This window comes from Dryobates pubescens, chromosome 7 (assembly GCF_014839835.1).
Source record: "Dryobates pubescens isolate bDryPub1 chromosome 7, bDryPub1.pri, whole genome shotgun sequence".
In the NCBI taxonomy this organism is placed as follows: Eukaryota; Metazoa; Chordata; class Aves; order Piciformes; family Picidae; genus Dryobates; species Dryobates pubescens.
Genome location: NC_071618.1, coordinates 43,619,553 through 43,641,141, shown reverse-complemented (window position 1 = coordinate 43,641,141; position 21,589 = coordinate 43,619,553). Strand labels below are relative to the sequence as shown.

Genomic DNA, 21,589 nt, shown 5'->3' with positions numbered 1-21,589 from the left:
CCCTCTTTTTTTGCAACCTATTGATCATCCACCAGGTCTGACCTAGAAGACTTGAGAGACACTGCATTGGAATGAAGAATGCATTGTCTTCAGAGACATGTAGAACAAAGCCTGGGGGATGGCTTGATGGTCCCCATACTTCTAAAATGTAGACACTTCCATTTTGTTTGCTTGATCTGCTAAACAGAACTGAGTAAAAAGATCCACTGACAGGCAGACCTTTTAACATCCCCACGGACTGAATGGAAGCCTAGGTCCATTTTGTTCCTCTGATCTGCTCTGCAATGCCCTGCAGATTCTGAGTGTTTCCTTTCTACCAAAGCACCCTAGCTGTGTTGTGTCCTTCCTATTTTGTTGCATTAAGAAATAGGCCCTTCTGTGGCATAATTACTGCCTCTATTCAAACAGATGTAGGGCAACAAATGATCCCAAGCCATCAGAAAGCACTTTGCAGAGAAAAATAAACAAATAAAAGGAATAAAACAGGAGAAAACTATGGGCTGCAGCAGGCAAAGGCCTGGGAGATTTGTTACAAGTTTTGTCATGATACTGTGCTCAGTTTAGGAAAGATGTTGAGATGCTGGAAGGTGTCCAGAGAATGGCAACAAAGCTGGGGAGGGGTGTGGAGCACAGCCCTGTGAGGAGAGGCTGAGGGAGCTGGGGTTGCTTAGCCTGGAGAAGAGGAGGCTCAGGGGAGACCTTCTTGCTCTCTACAACTCCCTGAAGCGAGGTTGTAGCCAGGTGGGGGTTGGTCTCCTCCCAGGCAACCAGCACCAGAACAAGAGGACACAATCTCAAGCTGCACCAGGGGAGGTTTAGGTTGGATGTTAGGAAAAAAATCTTCCCAGAAGGAGTAATTGGCCATTGGGATGTGCTGCCCAGGGAGGTGGTGGAGTCACCATCACTGGAGGTATCACAGTATCACGGAGTCACCAAGGTTGGAAGAGACCTCGAAGATCATCAAGTCCAACCTGTCACCACAGACCTCATGACTAAACCATGGCACCAAGTGTCACATCCAGTCCCTTCTTGAAAACCTCCAGGGACAGTGACTCCACCACCTCCCCGGGCAGCACATTCCAAAGGCTAACGACTCTGAAGAACTTTCTCCTCACCTCCAGCCTAAACTTCCCCTGGTGCAGCTTGAGACTGTGTCCTCTTGTTCTGGTGCTGGTTGCCTGGGAGAAGAGACCAACCCCCACCTGGCTACAACCTCCCTTCAGGGAGTTGTAGAGAGCAAGAAGGTCTCCCCTGAGCCTCCTCTTCTCCAGGCTAAGCAACCCCAGCTCCCTCAGCCTCTCCTCACAGGGCTGTGCTCAAGGCCTCTCCCCAGCCTTGTTGCCCTTCTCTGGACACCTTCAAGTGTCTCGAGGTCCTTCTTAAACTGAGGGGCCCAGAACTGGACACAGGACTCAAGGTGTGGCCTAACCAGTGCAGAGTACAGGGGCACTGCATCTCAGCAGGCTGCTGGTGATGAGATGGAAGTGACAGGCAAAAGCAGGGCAAGCCACAGCCAGCCCCGAGGACACAGACACAGCCTGCCATAAGCCAGTCTGTGGCATTTTTGGCTTCTCTGGCTGAGGCTCTGATCTTTCACAGAGTTAATGTGGCAGGGACCTGTTCTCCTGCATTTTCCTGCATTAGTGCTTCCCTGTCAGCAGTGGCCCATGATTTTCCATGCAATGGTGGAGGCAGCTAATGAAGTCTTCATCTCTGCAAGGAGAGGGACCAGCAAAGCCATTTGTTGCCTGTGCTGATGGTGCTGGGCAGATAGATGGCAACGTGAGCAATTTTTTTTACATGGGATGAAGAGAGGCTAGAGAAAACAAGCAAAATAGTGGGGCAGTTTTCTTTGTGAAAGACAGATCTGCCTGAGGTCAGTCACAAGTGCTTCCTCTGAGGGAGAAAATGCATGAGGGTAAAGCTCTCACTAAGGGAGAGAGCCCAAGGGGCACCAAGGGGCCAAGCCAGTGCCTTCCTGCTGGGTCATGGTGCATTTATATTGCCCAAAGCCCTGTGGCTGCCTGCAGCCATCTCCACCAGGATGTCCCCAGCCCTCCTGGTCCTTCCCATGTACTGCCTTTGAAGAGCTGCTTTGTTCTTGGGGGTATGGTGAACATTGTCTCTATCCCTCCTGGGGCAGCTCTGGAGACCACTATTCCAGGGTTGCAACCCAAAACCTGCTCTTTCTTGATGAGCTTCCCTTGCCTTGCTGCTGCTGGGCCCATCCCATCTGGCAGAAATGGGGCATCCCCAGGAGCAGTCTAACATTCCACACTGAGCTTTCCCCAGGAGGAGGGGGAAGCTGCTTCTCTGACCTTGTGAAAGCTCCACTCTGAGGCTGAGGGAGCTGGGGGTGTTTTAGCCTGCAGAAGATGAGGCTCAGGGGAGACCTTCTTGTTCTCTCCAACTCCCTGAAGGGAGGTTGTAGCCAGGTGGGGGTTGGTCTCCCAGGCAAGCAGCAGCAGAACAAGAGGACACAGTCTCAAGCTGTGCCAGGGGAAGTTTAGGCTGGAGGTGAGGTTGATTCTATGATTCTGTGATTCTGTGTATGCTGCACACTCATCTTACAACTGGTGTGGTGCTGGACTGCTGCTCCAGCCCTGGAGTGACCTCTTCTCCAGGCTAAGCAACCCCAGCTCCCTCAGCCTCTCCTCACAGGGCTGTGCTCAGGACCTTTCCCCAGCCTTGTTGCCCTTCTCTGGACACGTTCAAGTGTTTCAGTATCTTTCCTAAACTGAGGGGCCCAGAACTGGACACAGCACTCAAGGTGTGGCCTAACCAGTGCTGAGCACAGGGCAGAATGACCTCCCTGCTCCTGCTGGCCACACTGTTCCTGATACAGGCCAGGATGCCATTGGCCCTCTTGGGTGCATGGGCACACTGCTGCCTCATGTTGAGCTCTGGGAGCTCTAGCAAGATGTTTCTCTCAGCAATTGGCAGACAAGACCATAATGGTACCAGCATGATTTGAAAGCATTAGAGCTTTGGGGGTGACAGATGTTGGACTGGGCTGGAGCAAAGGTTTATGCTTCTGGTCTAACTACAGAGAGGCAAGCAGGGGTGTGAGCAGAGGGGGGCACACTTGCTGGGGTCTGAGTCAGCATCACCTTTCACAACAGCTGGCCAATTATTTTTCCTTTTGCAAGAATTGGGGAGGTGGTGGAGCCACCATCACTGGAGGTGTTTGGGAAGAGACTGGATGGGGTGCTTGGTGCCATGGTTTAGTTGATTAGGTGGTGTTGGGTGAGAGGTTGGACTCGATGATCTCAAAGGTCTCTTCCAACCTGGTTTATTCTACTCTACCCTACTCTACCCTACTCTACCCTACTCTATCCTACTCTATTCTATTCTACTCTACTCTACTCTATTCTAATACAGTTCTCATTGTGTACAGTACAAGGTGAGGGGCTGATGCTGTCTAGCCATGGATGCATGACTGAGGTCCTGACCCAAATGCCAGCCTTCACCTGGTGCTCTTAACAGTATCTGGATGGCAAGCTCAGGGCTGTGACTCAGGTAAATGCATCATGGAAAACCCAAGCATCAGAAAGTTTAAGTGCCAGCTCATTAACCCCTGGAGGGCTGTAATGTCTCTGGCTGTACTTTGTCATTTGTCTTAGTCATAATTGCATGGCTGGTTTTTAATTCCATTTGGCAAGGGCATTAATTGGGTTTTTAAGAAGTGGCATCACATGTGGTTTTGTTCCTTGGCTTTTTTTCCCTGTGAGTTAGGTGCTGAATATTTATAGCTGCTATTTCAGGGCTGCTTTAAGAGGAAGAAATTGATTTAAAGCCATTAGGTGTATTAAAGCAAGGATTCAGACATTCCACTGCCTTATACAACCTGTCTCCTACAGTGAGGCCCCCCCCCCCCCTCCTTTTAAAGAGCCCCCTTACTTATTTTCTTTTGGTGCAGAAGAAAGCTCTTCTTAGCTCTGTAAAATGTTCTTCTTGACCTTTCTTCCTTCAGACATTTCCCAGGTCCCTGGCTGCTGCTCTGACACTCTTCTCCCAGCATTACAGCTGGTCACAGCTGCCTCTCATGTGCCCTGTGGCTGCCTGTTCCCTCTTTAAATAGTTCACTGGCAGTCATTCATGCCCTCACCCTGCAGGTCTGGAATTGCAGGGTTACCCTCTGATCTCAGGCCCTTCAGCAGGACTGTGGTGAAACCCATCAGAGAAGCCACAGGAGCTGGCAGCCAGTCACTAGTGGTGTCCCCCAGGGATCAGTGCTGGGCCCAGTCCCATTCAATATCTTTACTGGATGAGGGGCTCATGTTCAGCCAGCTGTCAACCAGTACCCCCAGGTCCCTTTCTGCCTGGCTGCTCTCCAGCCACTCTGACCCCAGCCTGTAGCACTGCCTGGGGTTGTTGTGGCCAATGTGTAGGACATTTAGCTCATAACCACTAAATTCAAGATCATGGAAAAGCAGAGCACATTAGCAACTAAATCCTAACCAGGGCAATCAAAGAGAGCTGATGGAGCTGTAGGAAGCTACTAGCAGCTTCTGGAGGCAAGCTGCAAGTTATAACAGTGGTTAAGGGGGAGAAAAACCCAGCAGTGCAACAGGCAGTGCCTTTCCTTTAGAAAGAGAGCCAAATCAATACTTGTTGCTGAAAAGAAAAGCAAAACAAAAGAAGGAAACAAAAGAGGAGCAGCCTGCTGCTCCTAACTTCTCCTTTTGGCTTGGAGAAAAGCAGCATCAGGGATAGCAAGTGGCTAAACTTAGCAACCAGAGAAGCTGCTAAAAAGCAAAGCTTAAGCAACCAGAGTGTGCTCTGGGGGCAAAACCCCAGATGATACTTCAGATTTGTGAGGAACCTAAACCAAAGAAGTATCCTAAGGATTTTTCTTTTGCCTGATCCTAAGAGAGAAGCTGTGTGATCCTAGCCCTCTGTGCAGGGGCTGTGACATCTGTCACATACTCAGGAAGATGGAAATTCTGAGGGTGCCCTCCTGGCTGGAGTCCCAAAGCACAGATGTGTAAGGGACTAATTGCTACCACTCTGTGTGGCAGCAGCTCTCCTGTAGAGTTACCAAGACAAAGAGGTAACAAACTTCCCTCCTTAGAGGGGCCTCTTCCTGCAAACCTCCATGCTGCTCCCTTTGAACTAGGCAGGAATTTTGACACTGAAGCATTTCAGGACTGTTGGGTGAATGGCCTTCAAGCATTCTTCAAGTAGGAGAGCTGTGCAGAGGGACCTTGAGAGGCTGGACAGAGGGCAGAGTCCAAGGGCAGGAGATTGAACACATCTAAGTGCCAAGTTCTACACACTGGCCACAACAACCCCATGCAGTGCTGCAGGCTGGGGGCAGAGTGGCTGAGAGCAGCCAGGCAGAAAGGGACCTGGGGGGACTGGTTGATGATAGCTGAACATGAGGCAGCAGTGTGCCCAGGTGGCCAAGAAGGCCAATGGCATCCTGGCCTGCATCAGGAACAGTGTGGCCAGCAGGAGCAGGGAAGTCATTGTGCCCCTGGACTCAGCACTGGTTAGGCCACACCTTGAGTCCTGTGTCCAGTTCTGGGCCCCTCAGTTTAGGAAAGATGTTGAGTTGCTGGAAGGTGTCCAGAGAAGGGCAACAAAGCTGGGGAGGGGTCTGGAGCACAGCCCTGTGAGGAGAGGCTGAGGGAGCTGGGGTTGCTTAGCCTGCAGAAGAGGAGGCTCAGGGGAGACCTTCTTGCTCTCTCCATGTCCCTGAAGGGAGGTTGTAGCCAGGTGGGGGTTGGTCTCTTCTCTCAGGCAACCAGCACCAGAACAAGAGGACACAGTCTCAAGCTGTGCCAGGGGAAGTTTGGGCTGGATGTCAAGAAGTTGTTCTTCCCAGCAAGAGAGATTGGCCATTGGGATGTGCTGCCCAGGGAGGTGGTGGAGTCACCATCCCTGGAGGTGTTTAGGAAGAGCCTGGATGAGGCACTTGGTGCCATGGTTTAGTTGATTAGATGGTGTTGGGTGCTAGGTTGGACTGGATGAACTCAAAGGTCTTTCCCAACCTGGTTAATTCTATTCTGTGTATTTCAGAAGCAACATCTAGAAAAGCCTCATTCCAGAACACAAGGGTGGTAAATCACATGCTGCCCCATGAGATGGGGTATTTTGCCAAATTACTGCTTCAGGGGAAGTGAGAACACTTTCAGTAACCAGGATGTTGCTTCACCAGTGTCAGGCATTCAGGCTTCCCACTGCCAAAACAACTCCTTCTTCTGTACCTCCTGCCTCACCATTTCAGTTTTTAATTGATGATACCTACTAAGGGGTGGTGGTTCCCTCTATTTGCTGCTATTTTTGCTCTTGAAAGGGCTTAAAAAACACTCACAGGCATTTAGTAACTGTGCCACCTTTGTGTCCTCTGTCACCAAGGCACCCACCTTGTTCAGCAGTAGGCACACTTTGCCTCTGGTGTTAGTTTTTCCTGCCATGTATTTGAAGAAGGGCTTTCTGTTATCCCTGACCTCCCATCCAAGGTTGAATTCCAAGGAGGCCTTAGCCTCCCTAGTTGCCTCCCTAAGAAGTTCTTTATAGAAAGAGAGATTGGCCATTGGGATGTGCTGCCCAGGGAGGTGGTGGAGTCACCATCCCTGGAGGTGTTTAGGAAGAGCCTGGATGAGGCACTTGGTGCCATGGTTTAGTTGATTAGATGGTGTTGGGTGATAGGTTGGACTTGATGATCTCTGAGGTCTTTTCCAACCTGGTCTGGTCTGGTCTGGTCTATATTCTGTTCTGTTCTGTTCTGTTCTGTTCTGTTCTATTCTATTCTATTCTATTCTATTCTAATATTCCTCCCAAGTGGCCTGCCCCTCCTTCCATGATCTGTAGACTCTCATCTTCCACTTGGCTTTGCTCAGCAGTTCTCTACTCAACCATGCAGGTCTCCTGGCTCTCTTTCTCGATTCCCTGCTGGTTGGAATGCTGTGATCTGGAGCTTGGAAGAAGTGGTCCTTGAATATTAACCAGCTACCATGTCCCCTTTGCCTTCTAGTACCTTGTTCCATGAGATTTCCCCTAGAAATTGCTTGACAAGGCCAGATTTCCCCTGCTGAAGTCCAAGGTTGTGATCCTGCTTGATGTTCTGTTCCTACCACACAAGATCCTGAACTCCACCATCACAACAGCCAAGGCTGCCCTCATCCTTCTCTGCTTCAACCAGACCCTCCTTGTTGGTGAGTACCAGGTCCAGTAACAGTATCACAGTACATTAGAGGTTGGAATGGACCTCCAGAGGTTATTGGGTCCAACCCCCCTGCCAAAGCTGGATCACTTAGGGTAGTCTGCACAGGAGTGCATCCAGGTGGGTTTTGAAAGTCTCCAGAGAAGAAGACTCCACACACTCCCTGGGGAGTCTGTTCCAGTGCTCCTTCACCCTCACTGTAAAGAAGTTTCTCCTCATGTTGAGCTGAAATCTTCTGTGTTCAAGCTTGAACCTGTTGTTTCTTGTCTTATTATTGCACACCACTGAAAAGAGCTTGCCCCCCTCCACTTGACACTCCCCCCTCAGATGTTTATACACATTGGTGAGATCTCCTCTCAGTCTTCTCTTCTCAAGACTAAACAGCCCCAGGTTTCTCAGCCTCTCTTCATAGGGGAGGTGCTCAAGTTCCCTAATCATCCTTGTGGCTCTCTCTTGGACTCTCTCCAGCAGGTCTCTGTCTCTCTTGAACTGGAGAGCCCATAACTGGACACAGTATTCCAGCATGGTCTCACCAGGGCAGAGCAGAGGGGCAGAAGAACCTCCCTAGAGCTGCTGGACACACTTGTCTTGATGCACCCCAGGATCCCATTGGCTCTCTTGGCCACAAGGGCACATTGTTGTCCCATGGAGAACTTGCTGTCCACCAGCACTCCAAGGTCTTTGTGGAGCTGCTTTCCAGCAGGGCAGCCCCTAGCCTGTACTGATGCCTGTTGTTAATCCTCCCCAGATGCAGGACCCTGCACTTGTCCTTATTGAACTTCTTGAGGTTCTCCTGCTCTTCTCCTAATTGGCTGCTCCACCATTTGCATCAATAAGTTATCACCAATGCACTGGAGGAACTTTCTGGACTGTGGCTGGCTGGCTGAGTCGGTATTCCAGCAAGTATCTGGTTGGTAAAAACCCCCATGAGAACCAGGGTCTGTGACTGCAAGGCTGCTGCCAGCTGCTATGAAATGTCTAGGTTTCTGAATTGTAACTCTGCAGAACAGAAGCTACACCTTCCTGTGTAGAGGAAGCCCTCAGGAACACAGGTCTTTCCAGTGGTAGGTTAAGCAGGACTGAGCAAGGACTGTCACTGCAACAAGGAACCTGGGTCATGAGCTGCCAAGAGCATTTGGCTGCCCTGGATGCAGGTGAGTGTGGAGAGCCCTTTGGTTACCAACCTGAATGTGCCCATAGGTGTCCATGGCTACCAATCATTGCCTGTAGTGTGGTCTCATCCAGTTTCAAAACATAGAATCAAGAAGGTTGGAAAAGACCTCAGAGATTAAGTCCAACCTAGCACCCAACACCTCAGGACTAACTAAACCGTGGCTTCAAGTGCCACATCCAGTCCCCTCTTGAACACCTCCAGGGATGGTGACTCCACCACCTCCCTGGGCAGCACATCCCAATGGCCAATCTCTCTTGCTGGGAAGAACTTTCTCCTCACCTCCAGCCTAAACCTCCCCTGGTGCAGCTTGAGACTGTGTCCTCTTGTTCTGGTGCTGCTTGCCTGAGGGAAGAGACCAACCCCCACCTGGCTACAACCTCCCTTCAGGGAGTTGGAGAGAGCAAGAAGGTCTCCCTTAAGCCTCCTCTTCTCCAGGCTAAGCAACCCCAGCTCCCTCAGCCTCTCCTCACAGGGCTGTGCTCCAGACCACTCCCCAGCTTTTCTGCCCTTCTCTGGACACCTTCAAGTGTCTCAATATCCTTCTTCAATTGAGGGGCCCAGAACTGGACACATCTGAGAAGTGGGGCTCTGTCTTTGCTGGTCAGACCACCACGAGGATATGCAGAGATACAGACTGGCCATGCAGATGTGTTTCCAAGCATCTAGAAGTCAGGCTGCATTACTTTATATTTAAATATAATCCAAGGAAAATGGGGTATGATTTTCACAAGATCAGTATTGGATAGAAACAATGAATGGAAAAGAAAGATCCAAACCAAGAAATGCAGAAATAAGCACATGAACATCCTTGAACCTTCATTACACCATCAAATCCTAACTGGTTTGAAGACTGTACCTGTAGATGCCAAACTATAACCAATGAGCTCCTGGCTATTCAAAGTCCTGTGCTTACACTGCTCCAGTTCAGCCACTATCCTTTAGCAGCTGCTGCTTTTTCAGCTGGTGAACATGGGAGAGAAGTGGTACAGGGCATGTTCAAACACCCCACTGTGAGGATCACTCTGTCAGGATAGCTGCATCTGGGCTAGCAGCCACAGAGAGATGAAAACCTCTTCTGTCCCAAACAGAAAGACTAGACAAGACTAGACTAGAATAGAATTAACCAGGTTGGAAAGGACCTTCGAGATCATCCAGTCCAACCTAGCACCCAACACCACCTAATCAACTAAACCATGGCACCAAGTGCCTCATCCAGGCTCTTCCTAAACACCTCCAGTGATGGTGACTCCACCACCTCCCTGGGCAGCACATTCCAATGGCCAATCTCTCTTGCTGGGAAGAATTTCTTCCTAACATCCCGCCTAAACCTCCCCTGGCACAGCTTGAGACTGTGTCCTCTTGTTCTGGTGCTGGTTGCCTGGGAGAAGAGACCAACCCCCACCTGGCTACAACCTCCCTTCAGGTAGTTGTAGCCAGCCATAAGGTCTCCCTGAGCCTCCTCTTCTCCAGGCTAAGTAACCCCAGCTCCCTCAGCCTCGCCTCACAGGGCTTGTGCACTTCTCTGTCACAATATATATTGCTGTGGCTAAAATCATCCCTGCAGAATGCAATGGACACAGACACAATGAATGAGCAGAGCCTGGTGACAGCAGTCCAAGATGCAGTCCAAGAGATGGGGCCAAAAATGCTCCAGGGTGGGAGTTCTGCTCAGGGTTCTTCCTGGTGGGTTTCAGTGAGGAGTGGCTGTGTGTTTGCCTGGTGCAACTCTGCTCCCTTTCAGGGGTACCTGGAGGCTGAGATCCTCTGCAACAAGTGGAGCTGGCAGCGATGAGTGGGCAGAGTCCGTTTCAGGTTCAGGTTTGCTCTGGAGCTTGCCTCCTCCCCGCTGCCCCTGTGAGGGGCTGCTCTTGGGGCGGGCAGCTCTGCCCCAGGTCTCGCAGCAGCTCTCCTAGGCTAGCCAGGGCTTCCTGCAGTCCCTGGCCGGTGTAAGCGCTGCACCCCTGGAGCACCCACCGGTGGTCCACCAGCCGCCCCTGCTGCAGCCGCTCCCCCAGCTCGGTGGGAGCCAGCGCTCCTGGAAGCTCCTGCTTGTTGGCCAGCAGCAGGACAGGGACGCCAGCCATGCTGGGGTGGCTCAGGGCTTCCTCCAGGGCTGCTGTCGCCTCCGGCAGCCGGGCCGTGTCTGCGCTGTCTAGCACGAAGATGAGGATGCTGATGTCTTCCAGGTAGTCGGGCCAGCTTGCCCGCAGGCTCACCTGGCCGCCAACGTCCCACAGGTTGAAGGGCAGGCGGCAGGGTGTTTGCAGAGACTCCACGTTGAAGCCCACCGTCGGGCAGGTCTCCACAGCCTGGCCTCTCTTCAGTTTGTACAGAATGGTGGACTTGCCAGCAAAGTCGAGCCCCAGCATGACAACTCGAGCATCTCTTTTGCGCTGGCCTTTGGAGATCAGCTTCCCCATCAAGATGCTGCCTCAAGCGTGGCACAAAAATTGCATCCAAGCCAAACCCCCCCCAAGCGAGCGTCGGTTCGCGTCAGTGAATCACAGCGTGCTCAGCCCTGCCTCTCCGAGACAGCACCTTAGGTCTGTTGAAGACAGACACAGGCAGCTTGCTTCTGCTTCTCCTCGTGGCTGAAGTGAGGCGAGAGCTGTTGTTCAGGAGGCGTGGAGCAGAGCCAGGGAGCGCCGCTCGGAACAACACTTGCTGTGCCCCAGCTCCGCTGCCGCTCGCTTCCAGTTGCATCTGCAACCCGAAGCGATTGGTGCAAAGGAGCAGAAACACTGTGCAGGAAGAGGTGGGGAGATGGTGGAGCAAGTTTCCTCCTCACCACGTAGAGCAATAAGTGAGCTCTTGTTCATTGGCTTCTGCAGGGGAAATCCACCCCCCAGCCGGACAGGAGAAGGAGGAACCTGGGTTTCAGAGCGGGGTTACTCTGGGAATGTGCTGAATCACAGCTTGAGGGTGTGGCTCTAAACATGGGCAACAAGACAACTGACAAGTTTCCTGCCAGTCTTATGGTAAAGGGTACAAACCCAATCTCTGTAGCATCAGCTTCCACGAGCTGCCACACAGACAGCAACGACAACAGCGTCAACAAATGCACGCAAAGCGTGGTTGGGGTTTCTTTGAGGTCTGGTTGAAATACAGCTACTCAAAAGGCCTTCCCTGGGGTGAAAATCTACAACAGTCTTCACATCAAAGTATTGACTGCACTATAACCTTTGTAAGTGAATGAAAGTCGGTTCTCTGTGGCTGAGTGGGGGGGGAAAAAAGTCCTTAAAAGAAGGAAAAAATGTTGAAGGAGACACCACCACTTGAGCTTTACACTCCAGAGGCAGAAATGTGCCTCTGAGACAGCTCACAGAGTCGCTTGTGCAAGAGCTGAAGGCAGCCAAGCACAGCCCCAGCAATGCCAGTGTTAGCCTTCTTTATTGGTTGGGGTTAGCTCCTAAAAGGCTGCTCAGAGGCAAGCAGAGCTGAACACAGCTGTAAACCGCCTGTCATGGCGTTAAAGCACAGCTGCGCTCCAGCTGCCTTTATTTGAGGCTAAAGAAGGACTTCCATGCACTCGCAGCAGGTAGAGTTTCCTCAGCAATAATCTCTGCCTAACACCTTTGTGTTGTAAGACAGCATTGCTGGGGGTGAAGCTCAGCAGGGACTGTCTGGTCAGTGACTAGGGAGCAGCATATTTCTTACCTCAGGGGTGAGGTGTGTCAATTTTCCCCTCTTTAAAAGAAAGGAAGATGAACGAGAAACAAAACTCTCTACAACTACCTGAAGGGGGGTTGTAGTGAGGCGGAGGTTGGTCTCTTCTCCCAGGCAACCAGTACCAGAACAAGAGGGCACAGTCTCAGGCTGTGCCAGGGGAGGTTTAGGCTGGAGGTTAGGAAGAAGTTCTACACAGAGAGAGTGATTGCCCATTGGAATGGGCTGCCTGAGGAGGTGGTGGGGTCGCCGGCGCTGGGGGTGTTCAGGGCGAGGCTTGACAGGGTGCTTGGTTGCATGGTTTAGTTGATTGGGTGGTGTCGGATGATAGGTTGGACACGATGATCTCGAAGGTCTCTTCCAACCTGGTTAATTCTATTCTATTCTATTCTAAAACACTGCATCCAGCCCAGACAGACTGCACAGGGTTGCAAAGGATTGCACAGGATTCTCCCAGACAACCTGTGACAGAATGAGAGGACACAGTCTCAAGGTAAGCCAGGGAAGGTTTAGGTTGGATGTTAGGAAGAAGTTCTTCCCAGCAAGAGAAACTGGCCATTGGGATGTGCTGCCCAGGGAGGTGGTGAAGTCACCATCCCTGGAGGAGACTGGATGGGGCGCTTGGTGCCATGGTTTAGTTGATCAGATGGTGTTGGGTGATAGGTTGGACTGGATGATCTCAAAGGTCCTTTCCAACCTGGTATATTCTGTATTCTGCTTCTGGAAAAGAAGAGAGAAAAAAAGAAAGCAAGAAAAAGAACTAAAGCCAGAATGAAGAACAGCACTAGGGCACAGTGTTACTGCAGACTGCATTCAGGGTTTCTGTGGCACAGAGCAGAGTAGTTAATGGGCAAATAGATGCCAGTGTGTGTATTTATATATGTATATGTATAAATGTATATACTTCTTTCCATTCTCCTCCCCTCTGTACTGAAGTGCAGCCTATCTTCTCCTCTTCCTACCAATCATTCTAAAGTTGGGGTGCAGACTGTGCCTACAGCGCCTGTTCCCCCCACGGCCACGTTATAAAAGCAGAGCCTTTCCAATACATAATACATGGGGAGCAATTGCAAGGCTGCTTGAGGAGGAATGAAAGGAAAGAAAGTAAAAGCAGATGAGATGAGCTCTGAGTGAGCCTGTTGCTGGAGCAAAGAGGCTGTCTGCTAAATAATTCAGGAATTGTGCTGAGAGACGAGCACAGCCCCTACTCCAGCTACATCTTACGTGGGCAGAACTAATGTTCCTGCCTTGTGTTTCACAGGGGCAAAGCCAGTGGCCACTAATTCCAGTTGCAATTTCACAGGATTCCAAGCTGGGGGCAGGAGTTGATCTGCTGGAGGGTAGAGAGGCTCTGCAGAGGGACCTCGACAGGCTGGGCAGATGGGCAGAGTCCAAGGGCAGGAGATTGAACACATCCAAGTGCCAGGTTCTGCACATTGGCCACAACAACCCCATGCAGTGCTACAGGCTGGGGTCAGAGTGGCTGGAGAGCAGCCAGGCAGAGAGGGACCTGGGGGTGCTGGTTGATGGTAGGCTGAACATGAGCCTGCAGTGTGCCCAGGCAGCTAAGAGGGCCAATGGCATCCTGGCCTGCATCAGGAACAGTGTGGCCAGCAGGAGCAGGGAGGTCATTCTGCCCCTGTACACTGCACTGGTTAGGCCGCACCTCGAGTACTGTGTCCAGTTCTGGGCCCCTCAGTTTAGGAAGGATGTTGACTTGCTGGAACGAGTCCAGAGAAGAGCAACAAAGTTGGTGAGGGGTTTGGAACATAAGCCCTACGAGGAGAGGCTGAGGGAGCTGGGGTTGCTTAGCCTGGAGAAGAGGAGACTCAGGGGTGACCTTATTACTCTCTACAACTACCTGAAGGGAGGTTGTAGACAGACGGATGTTGGTCTCTTCTCCCAGGCAAGCAGTACCAGAACAAGAGGACACAGTCTCAGGCTGCGCCAGGGGAGATTCAGGCTGGATGTTAGAAAAAAGTTCTATACAGAAAGAGTGATTGCACATTGGAATGGGCTGCCTGGGGAGGTGGTGGAGTCGCCATCACTGGAGGTTTTTAGGAGAAGACTTGACAGGGTGCTTGGTGCTGTGGGTTAGTTGCTTGGGCGGTGTTGGATTGGTTGATGGGTTGGACACGATGATCTTGAAGGTCTCTTCCAACCTGGTTTATTCTATGTATTCTATTCTATGTATTTGTGTCAGTTTCTTAGGCATGTTGTTCCCCTGTTTCCTAGGTATTCATCACAAAGCCTCCCTCCTCTCCATGTCCTAAATACTCCAGTAACTGGAATTTTGCCATAGTCAGCACATTCACTATCAAAGCACTGGGCTTACTCCATGGGACACAGGCAGGAAGAAGAATGAGACTTTAAACTGAAAGAAGGTAGATTTAGGGGGAAATCTTTTACAATAAAAGTGGCAAGACACTGGCAGAAGTTGCCCAGAGAAGTTGTGGGTGCCCCCTCACTGGAAGCATTCATGGCCAGGTTGCATGGGGTTTTGAGCAGCCTGATCTGGTGAAAGATATCCCTGCTGAAGGCAGAGGGGTTAGACTAGATGATCTTTAAAGGTTCCTTCCAATCCAAGCCATTGCATGACTCTATGATTCTGTGACCTGCAGCCTTTGGAGAACGAGCCAGTGGTTGATGGTTTCCTAAAGAGATCATGTCATCTCAGGGTTGGACCATGACACTTTGAGCATGGTTGTCAAGATAGTCTTCATGGCTGTGATGCCATACACCAAAACAGGGTGAGCTCTGAAACTTCTTGACCTTCCTGACCTGTCCTAATAGAACCACTCCCTTTTCTGAGACTGCTCATTACCTCCTGCTCTGATAGTTGATGTCTATCCCAGTTTAGTTGATACATCCATCTGTAGCACATACTCCATACATCCTGTTTTCATCTTAGAAACTAGTTAAAATGCAGCTTGAAAAGCCTTAGTATCCATTATTGCATTAATGTTTCCAGTTGAAAAGGAATAATAAATTCATAATAATACACCCCAAAAAGGCAAAAAATGAGTACAGTTACAAAAGTATCATAGAATCAATAAGGTTGGAAAAGACCTCAGAGAGCATCAAGTCCAACCTGACACCCAACACCTCAGGACTAAATAAACCATGGCACCAAGTGCCACCTCCAATCCCCTCTTGTACACCTCCAGGGATGGTGACTCCACCACCTCCCTGGGCAGCACATCCCAATGGCCAATCTCTCTTGCTGGGAAGAACTTTCTCCTCACTTCCAGCCTAAACTTCCCCTGGCACAGCTTGAGAATCTGTCCTCTTGTTCTGGTGCTGGTTGCCTGGGAGAAGAGACCAACCCTCACCTGGCTACAGCCTCCCTTCAGGGAGTTGTAGAGAGCAAGAAGGTTTTCCCTGAGCCTCCTCTTCTGCAGGCTAAGCAACCCCAGCTCCCTCAGCCTCTCCTCACAGGGCTGTGCTCCAAACCTCTCCCCAGCTTTGTTGCCCTTCTCTGTTATGTGTGCCAAAAAAAACAACCCCAAAACTACATTTACTCTGTCCTCTCACATATTGCAGTATTTGTTTAATGTATAAGCTTATAAAGCAAGGACTGGTTTTTGTTTGGTTGGTTGGTTACTGTTGCTTCTGTTGCTATCACAAGGAAGCCCTGCAGACGCTTAACTACACTGCCTACTCCCACTATGTGAAATATAGGTAATACCTTATCTGTTCCTTCTATGGGAAGTTAAAACTACAGCTTGGAGGTACACTGAGGAAGGTCCTATCTTCAGACTAGCCTGGATGTCGTGAGGTCTTGGGTGACAGGTTGGACTTGATGATCTTTGAGTTCTTTTCTAACCTTACTGATTCTATGATTCTTTGATTCGAAATTCTGCTTTGCAATATTGTTGCAGTTTGAGCTGGGTGCCCCCCTGGTGCATTCACTTCCTGTGTCCAGAAGTCCAGCCCAGAGGGATGGACACAGGAAATTGTGTATTCCCTACCATAATTCTTTGCACCACTATAAGATCCAGTGCGGGGTCTGGCACTCTCTCTTTCCTTCCCTCTCCGAGACTTGGTAACTGGGGGAGAGATCTCCCGGCCATGGGCCTGATTAGGCCCAAGGCCACAGGGGGATGGGCAGTCTCAGGCCTGGCCAGCTGAGACTAGCCCAGCAGAGGGAGGGGGAAGAAGGAGCCCTGGGGGTTTTGGATGCACCCTCAGGTGGGGATGGGATCTTTCTTTGTCACTGCGCTTTGGGTGTTCTGTAACATTCACTGCTTTCTATTTAAACTTTCATCACTTTTGCAATCCGTTTGCCTGAGTCGTTATTTCTGCCTGTGGTGGGGAGGGGATCTGCCCCAACCCATTACAAATATACAAACCCAGCTCCTCTTAAGGGACTTCCCCTCATTTCAGTTCCACAGGAAGAAATGGGATTACAATGACAATGTAAGCTTGGTGCTGAAAATGTGCTGTGTACAACTTGCCAAGTGGCAGAGCAACAGTGGAGCCTCACTCTTCACCCTCAGAGTCGAAGATTTTGGATGCAAGATTTTGTTTGGTTCTTTGCTCTTAGCTTTTGTCTTGGCTTACATGTTTGGGGCATTTTATAACATACATTAAATGTATTAAAAAAGATACCAGAAATTATCTCACAGCAAGAGAGATTGGCCATTGGGATGTGCTGCCCAGGGAGGTGGTGGAGTCACCATCCCTGGGGGTGTTTAGGATGAGCCTGGATGAGGCACTTGGTGCCGTGGTTTAGTTGATTAGATGGTGTTGGGTGATAGGTTGGACTTGATGAACTCAGAGGTCTTTTCCAACCTGCTTAATTCTAGTCCAGTCCAGTCTATTCTATCAACAAGAACAAAAACTACAAACTGATCTTTGCTACCTACCTGGTAAAGAGGCTTAAACCCAAGCAAATAATCGAACCCCTAAAACTAAAATAAACAAAGCCAAGCACCAAGTTGTGGCTGTTCAGAAACTGCATTTTACCTGGCTGGCCACCGAGTGTCACTCTCGCCCCGCACGTTTCTCACTGGAGAGCCTCTCTCCATGGGACTCAAACAGCCCCTGCCAAACCACACAGATCAGAGCTCCTGCTTGGATTAAGGGCAGGACTTCCCTCTGTGGAGCCCTCAGGCCTGTGGCACCCTTCTGCGGCTGGTTCGCTTTGAAACTGGTTTTGCCGAACAAGGGACCAGGGCTGTGGCTATGTTTTGTGTACCTGTTCTTTCACAACATAGAAAGCTGATGGTGAGGACTGCAGGACAGAAAGGCAATAAAATGCCTACTACTTGCAGGTGACATCTAGAATCATAGAATCAATAAGGTTGGAAAAGACCTCAGAGATCATCAAGTCCAACCTAGCACCCAACACCTCAGGACTAACTAAACCATGGCTTCAAGTGCCACATCCAATCCCCTCTTGAACACCTCCGGTGATGGTGACTCCACCACCTCCCTGGGCAGCACATGCCAATGGCTACCAACTCTTTCTGGGAAGAATTTTCTCCTCACCTCCAGCCTAAACCTCCCCTGGCACAGCTTGAGACTGTGTCCTCTTGTTCTGGTGCTGGTTGCCTGGGAGAAGAGACCAACCCCCACCTGGCTACAACCTCCCTTCAGGGAGTTGTAAAGAGCAAGAAGGTCTCCCCTTAGCCTCCTCTTCTCCAGGCTAAGCAACCCCAGCTCCCTCAGCCTCTCCTCATAGGACTTGTGCTTGAGACCTCTCCCCAGCCTCATTGCCCTTCTCTGGACACATTCAAGTGTCTCAATACCCTTCTTAAATTGAGGGGCCCAGAGCTGGACACAGGACTCAAGGTGTGGCCTAACCAGTGCTGAGTCCAGGGGCACAATGAGCTCCCTGCTCCTGCTGGGCCACACTATTCCTGATGCAGGCCAGCTCCAGATTATTGTCCTCTCAGATTTAGCTTGGATCATACCCCAGGTCTCTGCAGTTTGAATGAAAAGAGTTAGCCAAGGGATGGGAAAAATAACTCTGAATGAGGAGGAGAGAAACACTCTGAAGAGATTTCTTCTTTTACTATCCTTTAACAGGTCACTGAGAGCTGCCATCATGATTCTTCACTGTGGTCATGTGTGGAGCTGTAGATACAGAATGGACTTCAAAATCTACAATTGCCAAGACTATAAATTCTCCTGAGATTAGATTTATCTGTGGTTATACACACCTTCATTATCTCCAGCTTCAACAACCTATGCTTAGAAATGAAACTGCTGATTCAGGTTGCTGTAGGCTTTGGGGTGTAATTCCATGCCATGCTGTTGTCCATTTTGAATCTCAGATATTCCCAGCTTGAGAATAATGCTTCATTAGTCACCTGTTACTGTTATCAAAAGAGGTGCTGTCCTGGTCTGAGGCCAGGCAGATCTTCTCCTGCCCTTGAGAGGAGCGAAAGAATGACACTCACACCAAGGGATTGCAAAGTGGTGGAAAGTTTAAATGGAAAGCAGTAAGTGTTGTACAGAAGCTACAAAGCATAGTGGCAAGAGAGTCCCAAAGCTTAGAGAGGCCCCTACAGCACACCCCAAAAGCCTCCTGACACTTTCCCTTTCCCCACCTGAAGGTATACCCAAGACCCCCCAGGCCTCTTTCTTCCCCCCCTGCTTAGCCTATTTAAAGCTTTAATAGCATTTTCAGTCTCTCAGAGTTTTTTCCAGGACAGATGCAAGATTTCCTATCTCTTTTCCCTCTAGAAAAAGATGAGGAGGATTGCTTTTTGCTGTTGCTGGCTTTTGCAAAGAGCCAAACTGAAAGAAAAAAGCAATGAAACTACACAGTGCTAAGAGTACAAAATTACTTCTGCTCCACACAGAGCACTTTTAAAACTCTTTCAGCTGATTCTAAAGCTCAGGGGCAGTCTAAACTGCCTGCAACCACTGTTGAAGAATGCACTGCATGTGGCAAAAATGAATTAGTGCTAACTATTAAACTTAAATGCAGCTGGCTGGGTGCTTGTGTTCCAACACAACTACTAGGTTTCCACAGAATGTAACTAACACCAAGTCTGTTCTACTTTACTGAATGGGACCAAACTTCTGTTTGCACAGCTTCCCCTTTGCACTGTTTCCTAGCAATGCCAGGAAAGGCACTTGTCCTTGACAGATGATGCCTTTGCAGACACACAAACAACAGCTGACAATAAGTGTTGTGTATGTCCCCATTCTGGCTCTTTCAGAGCTTCCCATGGAGACTCTGATGACACTTGTCCACCTATCTTCTCATTTATGCCTTCTCTTTGTCTTGGCCCAGAATTTGCACAGCCTATTCAGCAGTCCCTTCCTGATGCCAGCTAAAGTCACTCAACAGCACAGTAAGCAGGAACTTGGCAGGGAAAAATCTCATTTTGCCCTGGACCTACTGCTGTGCTTTCCATGTCTCATATTCCAGGGGAGAATGTCTTCAGCATCATTGATTCCTTCTCAGAGCAACCCATCCAGACTTGATTCCTGGGTGCTGACATCGATGTTTCTTTCCCCCTTTTTATTCCTAAAATAGTTTTCTCCTAGATTTTACTACCCCTGAATCCAGAGTGACGCTTCCAGTGGGCTCTATGCTACTGCTTGGTTTCAGATTGATCAGCTCCTTACTTCTCTGTGCTTAGTACAAATCTCAGTTGCCTTCTGACCCTGTCCACAGCCAGGAAAAGAAGCAAATGCTAAGAAAAACGGAAGCTACTTCCTGGTAACACTGTGCAACAAAAGAGCTCTCTTGGGACTGCTGGTCTTCAATCTTCTCTTTCCTGGATCCGCCTCCACAGCGCTGTGTCCTGCTTGACCTGCAGGTACAGACGCCGAACTGGGAAGAGACAAGATTATGGCAATGCTAAACTCTTACCGAGTACTTATACACTGGCTAAACCCCTTTGAATCGAAAGCAGGCTTTATTGTGACTGTCAGAAGACCGCTAACGCAACCTCCAAGATGCAGCTGCTTTCAGACGTCTCTGGAGCCAGCCTGGAGTACATCCAGCGAGAGTCCTGCCGCAGCCCTGCGGGATTCCGTTTGGTTGCAGGCAGGGGTGGCTGCAGGGAACTTCGACGAGGACGCGGGGGCAGAACGGTGCCATCGGTCTGCCCCTGCCGCGACTCCGCCGTGCGAAGCCAGGCCGTGGAGCCGCTGGCCAGGCCCTGTCGGCCACGGCGTCCCGCCCCGAGGCCTCATGCGAGGGGGCGACGGGACAAGCCCCCGGGCGCGTTTCAGCGCCTGTGTGGACGCCAGCCGGGGCAGGGGAGCTGCGCCAGGAGAGAAGCCGCAGCTGAGGGCCTTGCGGTCAGCTGGGGGCAGCCTCGGCGGGCGGCACTGCCTCCCCAGCGCACGGGGAGGGCAGAGGCCACGCCAGCAGCGGCTCCGCCCTCTGGGCAGGCCAGAGGAGGGGATGGGGGGCGGGAAGAGGGGCAAGGGTAGGGGTGTCACCACGTGGCCCCGTTTACGGCGTCCAATAAGCGGTGAGGAAAGGGAGGGAGCGCCACCTACTGCCGGTGACGTCACGGCGCGCGCGAACGGTCAAGCGGGAGGCGGCCCTCCAGGGGCTGTGCGTCACGTGACGCAGTTCTCTGCCCCCCCCCCCCCCCCCCCCCCGCCCCCCTCCCTCCCTCGGCCTCGCCTCCTCCCGGGCTCGCCGCAGTCACGTGCGCGGGGCCGGCGCGCGCGCTGCGCCCTCCGCGCGCTCCCTCAGCCCTCTGACGCGCGGCGCGCGGCGCTCCCGACGGCCGTGCGGGCAGCGGCTCCAGCCAGCGTCCTTCGGAGGCAGCGGCAGCGCCCAGCCCGCCCGAGGACGCTGCCGCGGCTGGGTGAGGAGCGCTGGGCGCGGGTAGCTGCGTGTCCCCCGCTTCGCGCTGCGGGCTCCTCCCGCTCCTTGCGTTTCCGTTAGGCTTGCGGCTTGGCGTGGGCGGGAGCAGTCGGCAGGGGGAGCAGCTGGGCTGGGGGCACCGCTGAGACCCTGGTGAGGGCATGCGAGGCTGGGTGCTCTCCATCCCAAGGAGGAGAGGTCCTTCCCATCAGAAGGGGGCTCGGCTGGGGATCCGCACCGAGCGGCTTGGCGGAGCTTCCTCTTGGTCTGCCTGTGGATTTCTCCCCCGCAGCTGGAAGTGCCTCTTCCTGCTCGGCGTAGCTGAGTGCGCTGCTACAGTTGTTTGGGGGGTTGGTTTTGTTTGGGGTTTTTTTTTGCTGTTGTGGCTTTGTTTTGTGGCGTTTTGTTTTCTCTGATTCATGGGGGTCCGTTTCATCCTTGCCTTTGTTGTCAGCTGCCTGGGGACTGGCATCTGGCTTACCGACAAAAGAGCTCAATAAGGTTGGACTTGATCTCTGAGGTCTGTTCCATCCTTATTGATTCTATGATTCTCGGACTGTTTTCTTCTTCTTCTTCTTCTTCTTCACAGGGCTTTGTGAATAGCTTTTCTTCAGTTTTCCATACGGCTCTACGACATAAAATTAGTACATGAGTGTTTACTCTTTTAAAGGACCTTTCAGAGCTCCAGTTCGGACACTTTAAGTGAGCTCTTTGGGGAAGCACGTTGTCATCTGGTGGCTGAAGGTAAAAGGGACTTTAAGTCATTAAAGCTGGGGGAGGAGTTAGGAGG

General features: G+C 51.1%; 2 protein-coding genes across 2 annotated transcripts in view; one reads left to right on the top strand and one right to left on the bottom strand.

Annotated features, from left to right (window-relative positions):
• Positions 1–10,078: 10,078 nt before the first annotated feature.
• On the bottom strand, positions 10,079–10,765 carry ARL11 (ADP ribosylation factor like GTPase 11). Its single transcript, XM_009907100.2, has one exon. The coding sequence runs from the start codon at positions 10,763–10,765 to the stop codon at positions 10,160–10,162; it is 606 nt and encodes a 201-aa protein (XP_009905402.1). The 3' UTR covers positions 10,079–10,159.
• A 10,628-nt stretch (positions 10,766–21,393) lies between these two features.
• RCBTB1 (RCC1 and BTB domain containing protein 1) overlaps positions 21,394–21,589 on the top strand; it is a 31,267-nt gene continuing 31,071 nt past the window's right edge. The window contains exon 1 of the mRNA XM_009907023.2: positions 21,394–21,543. The gene's annotated coding sequence lies outside the window, so the exon portion shown is untranslated. The remainder of the gene's footprint in view (positions 21,544–21,589) is intronic.

What these genes read in the sequence shown, in the direction of transcription:
- ARL11 (XM_009907100.2), bottom strand. Translation starts at nt 10,765, where the DNA reads ATGGGGAAGCTGATCTCCAAAGGCCAGCGCAAAAGAGATGCTCGAGTT.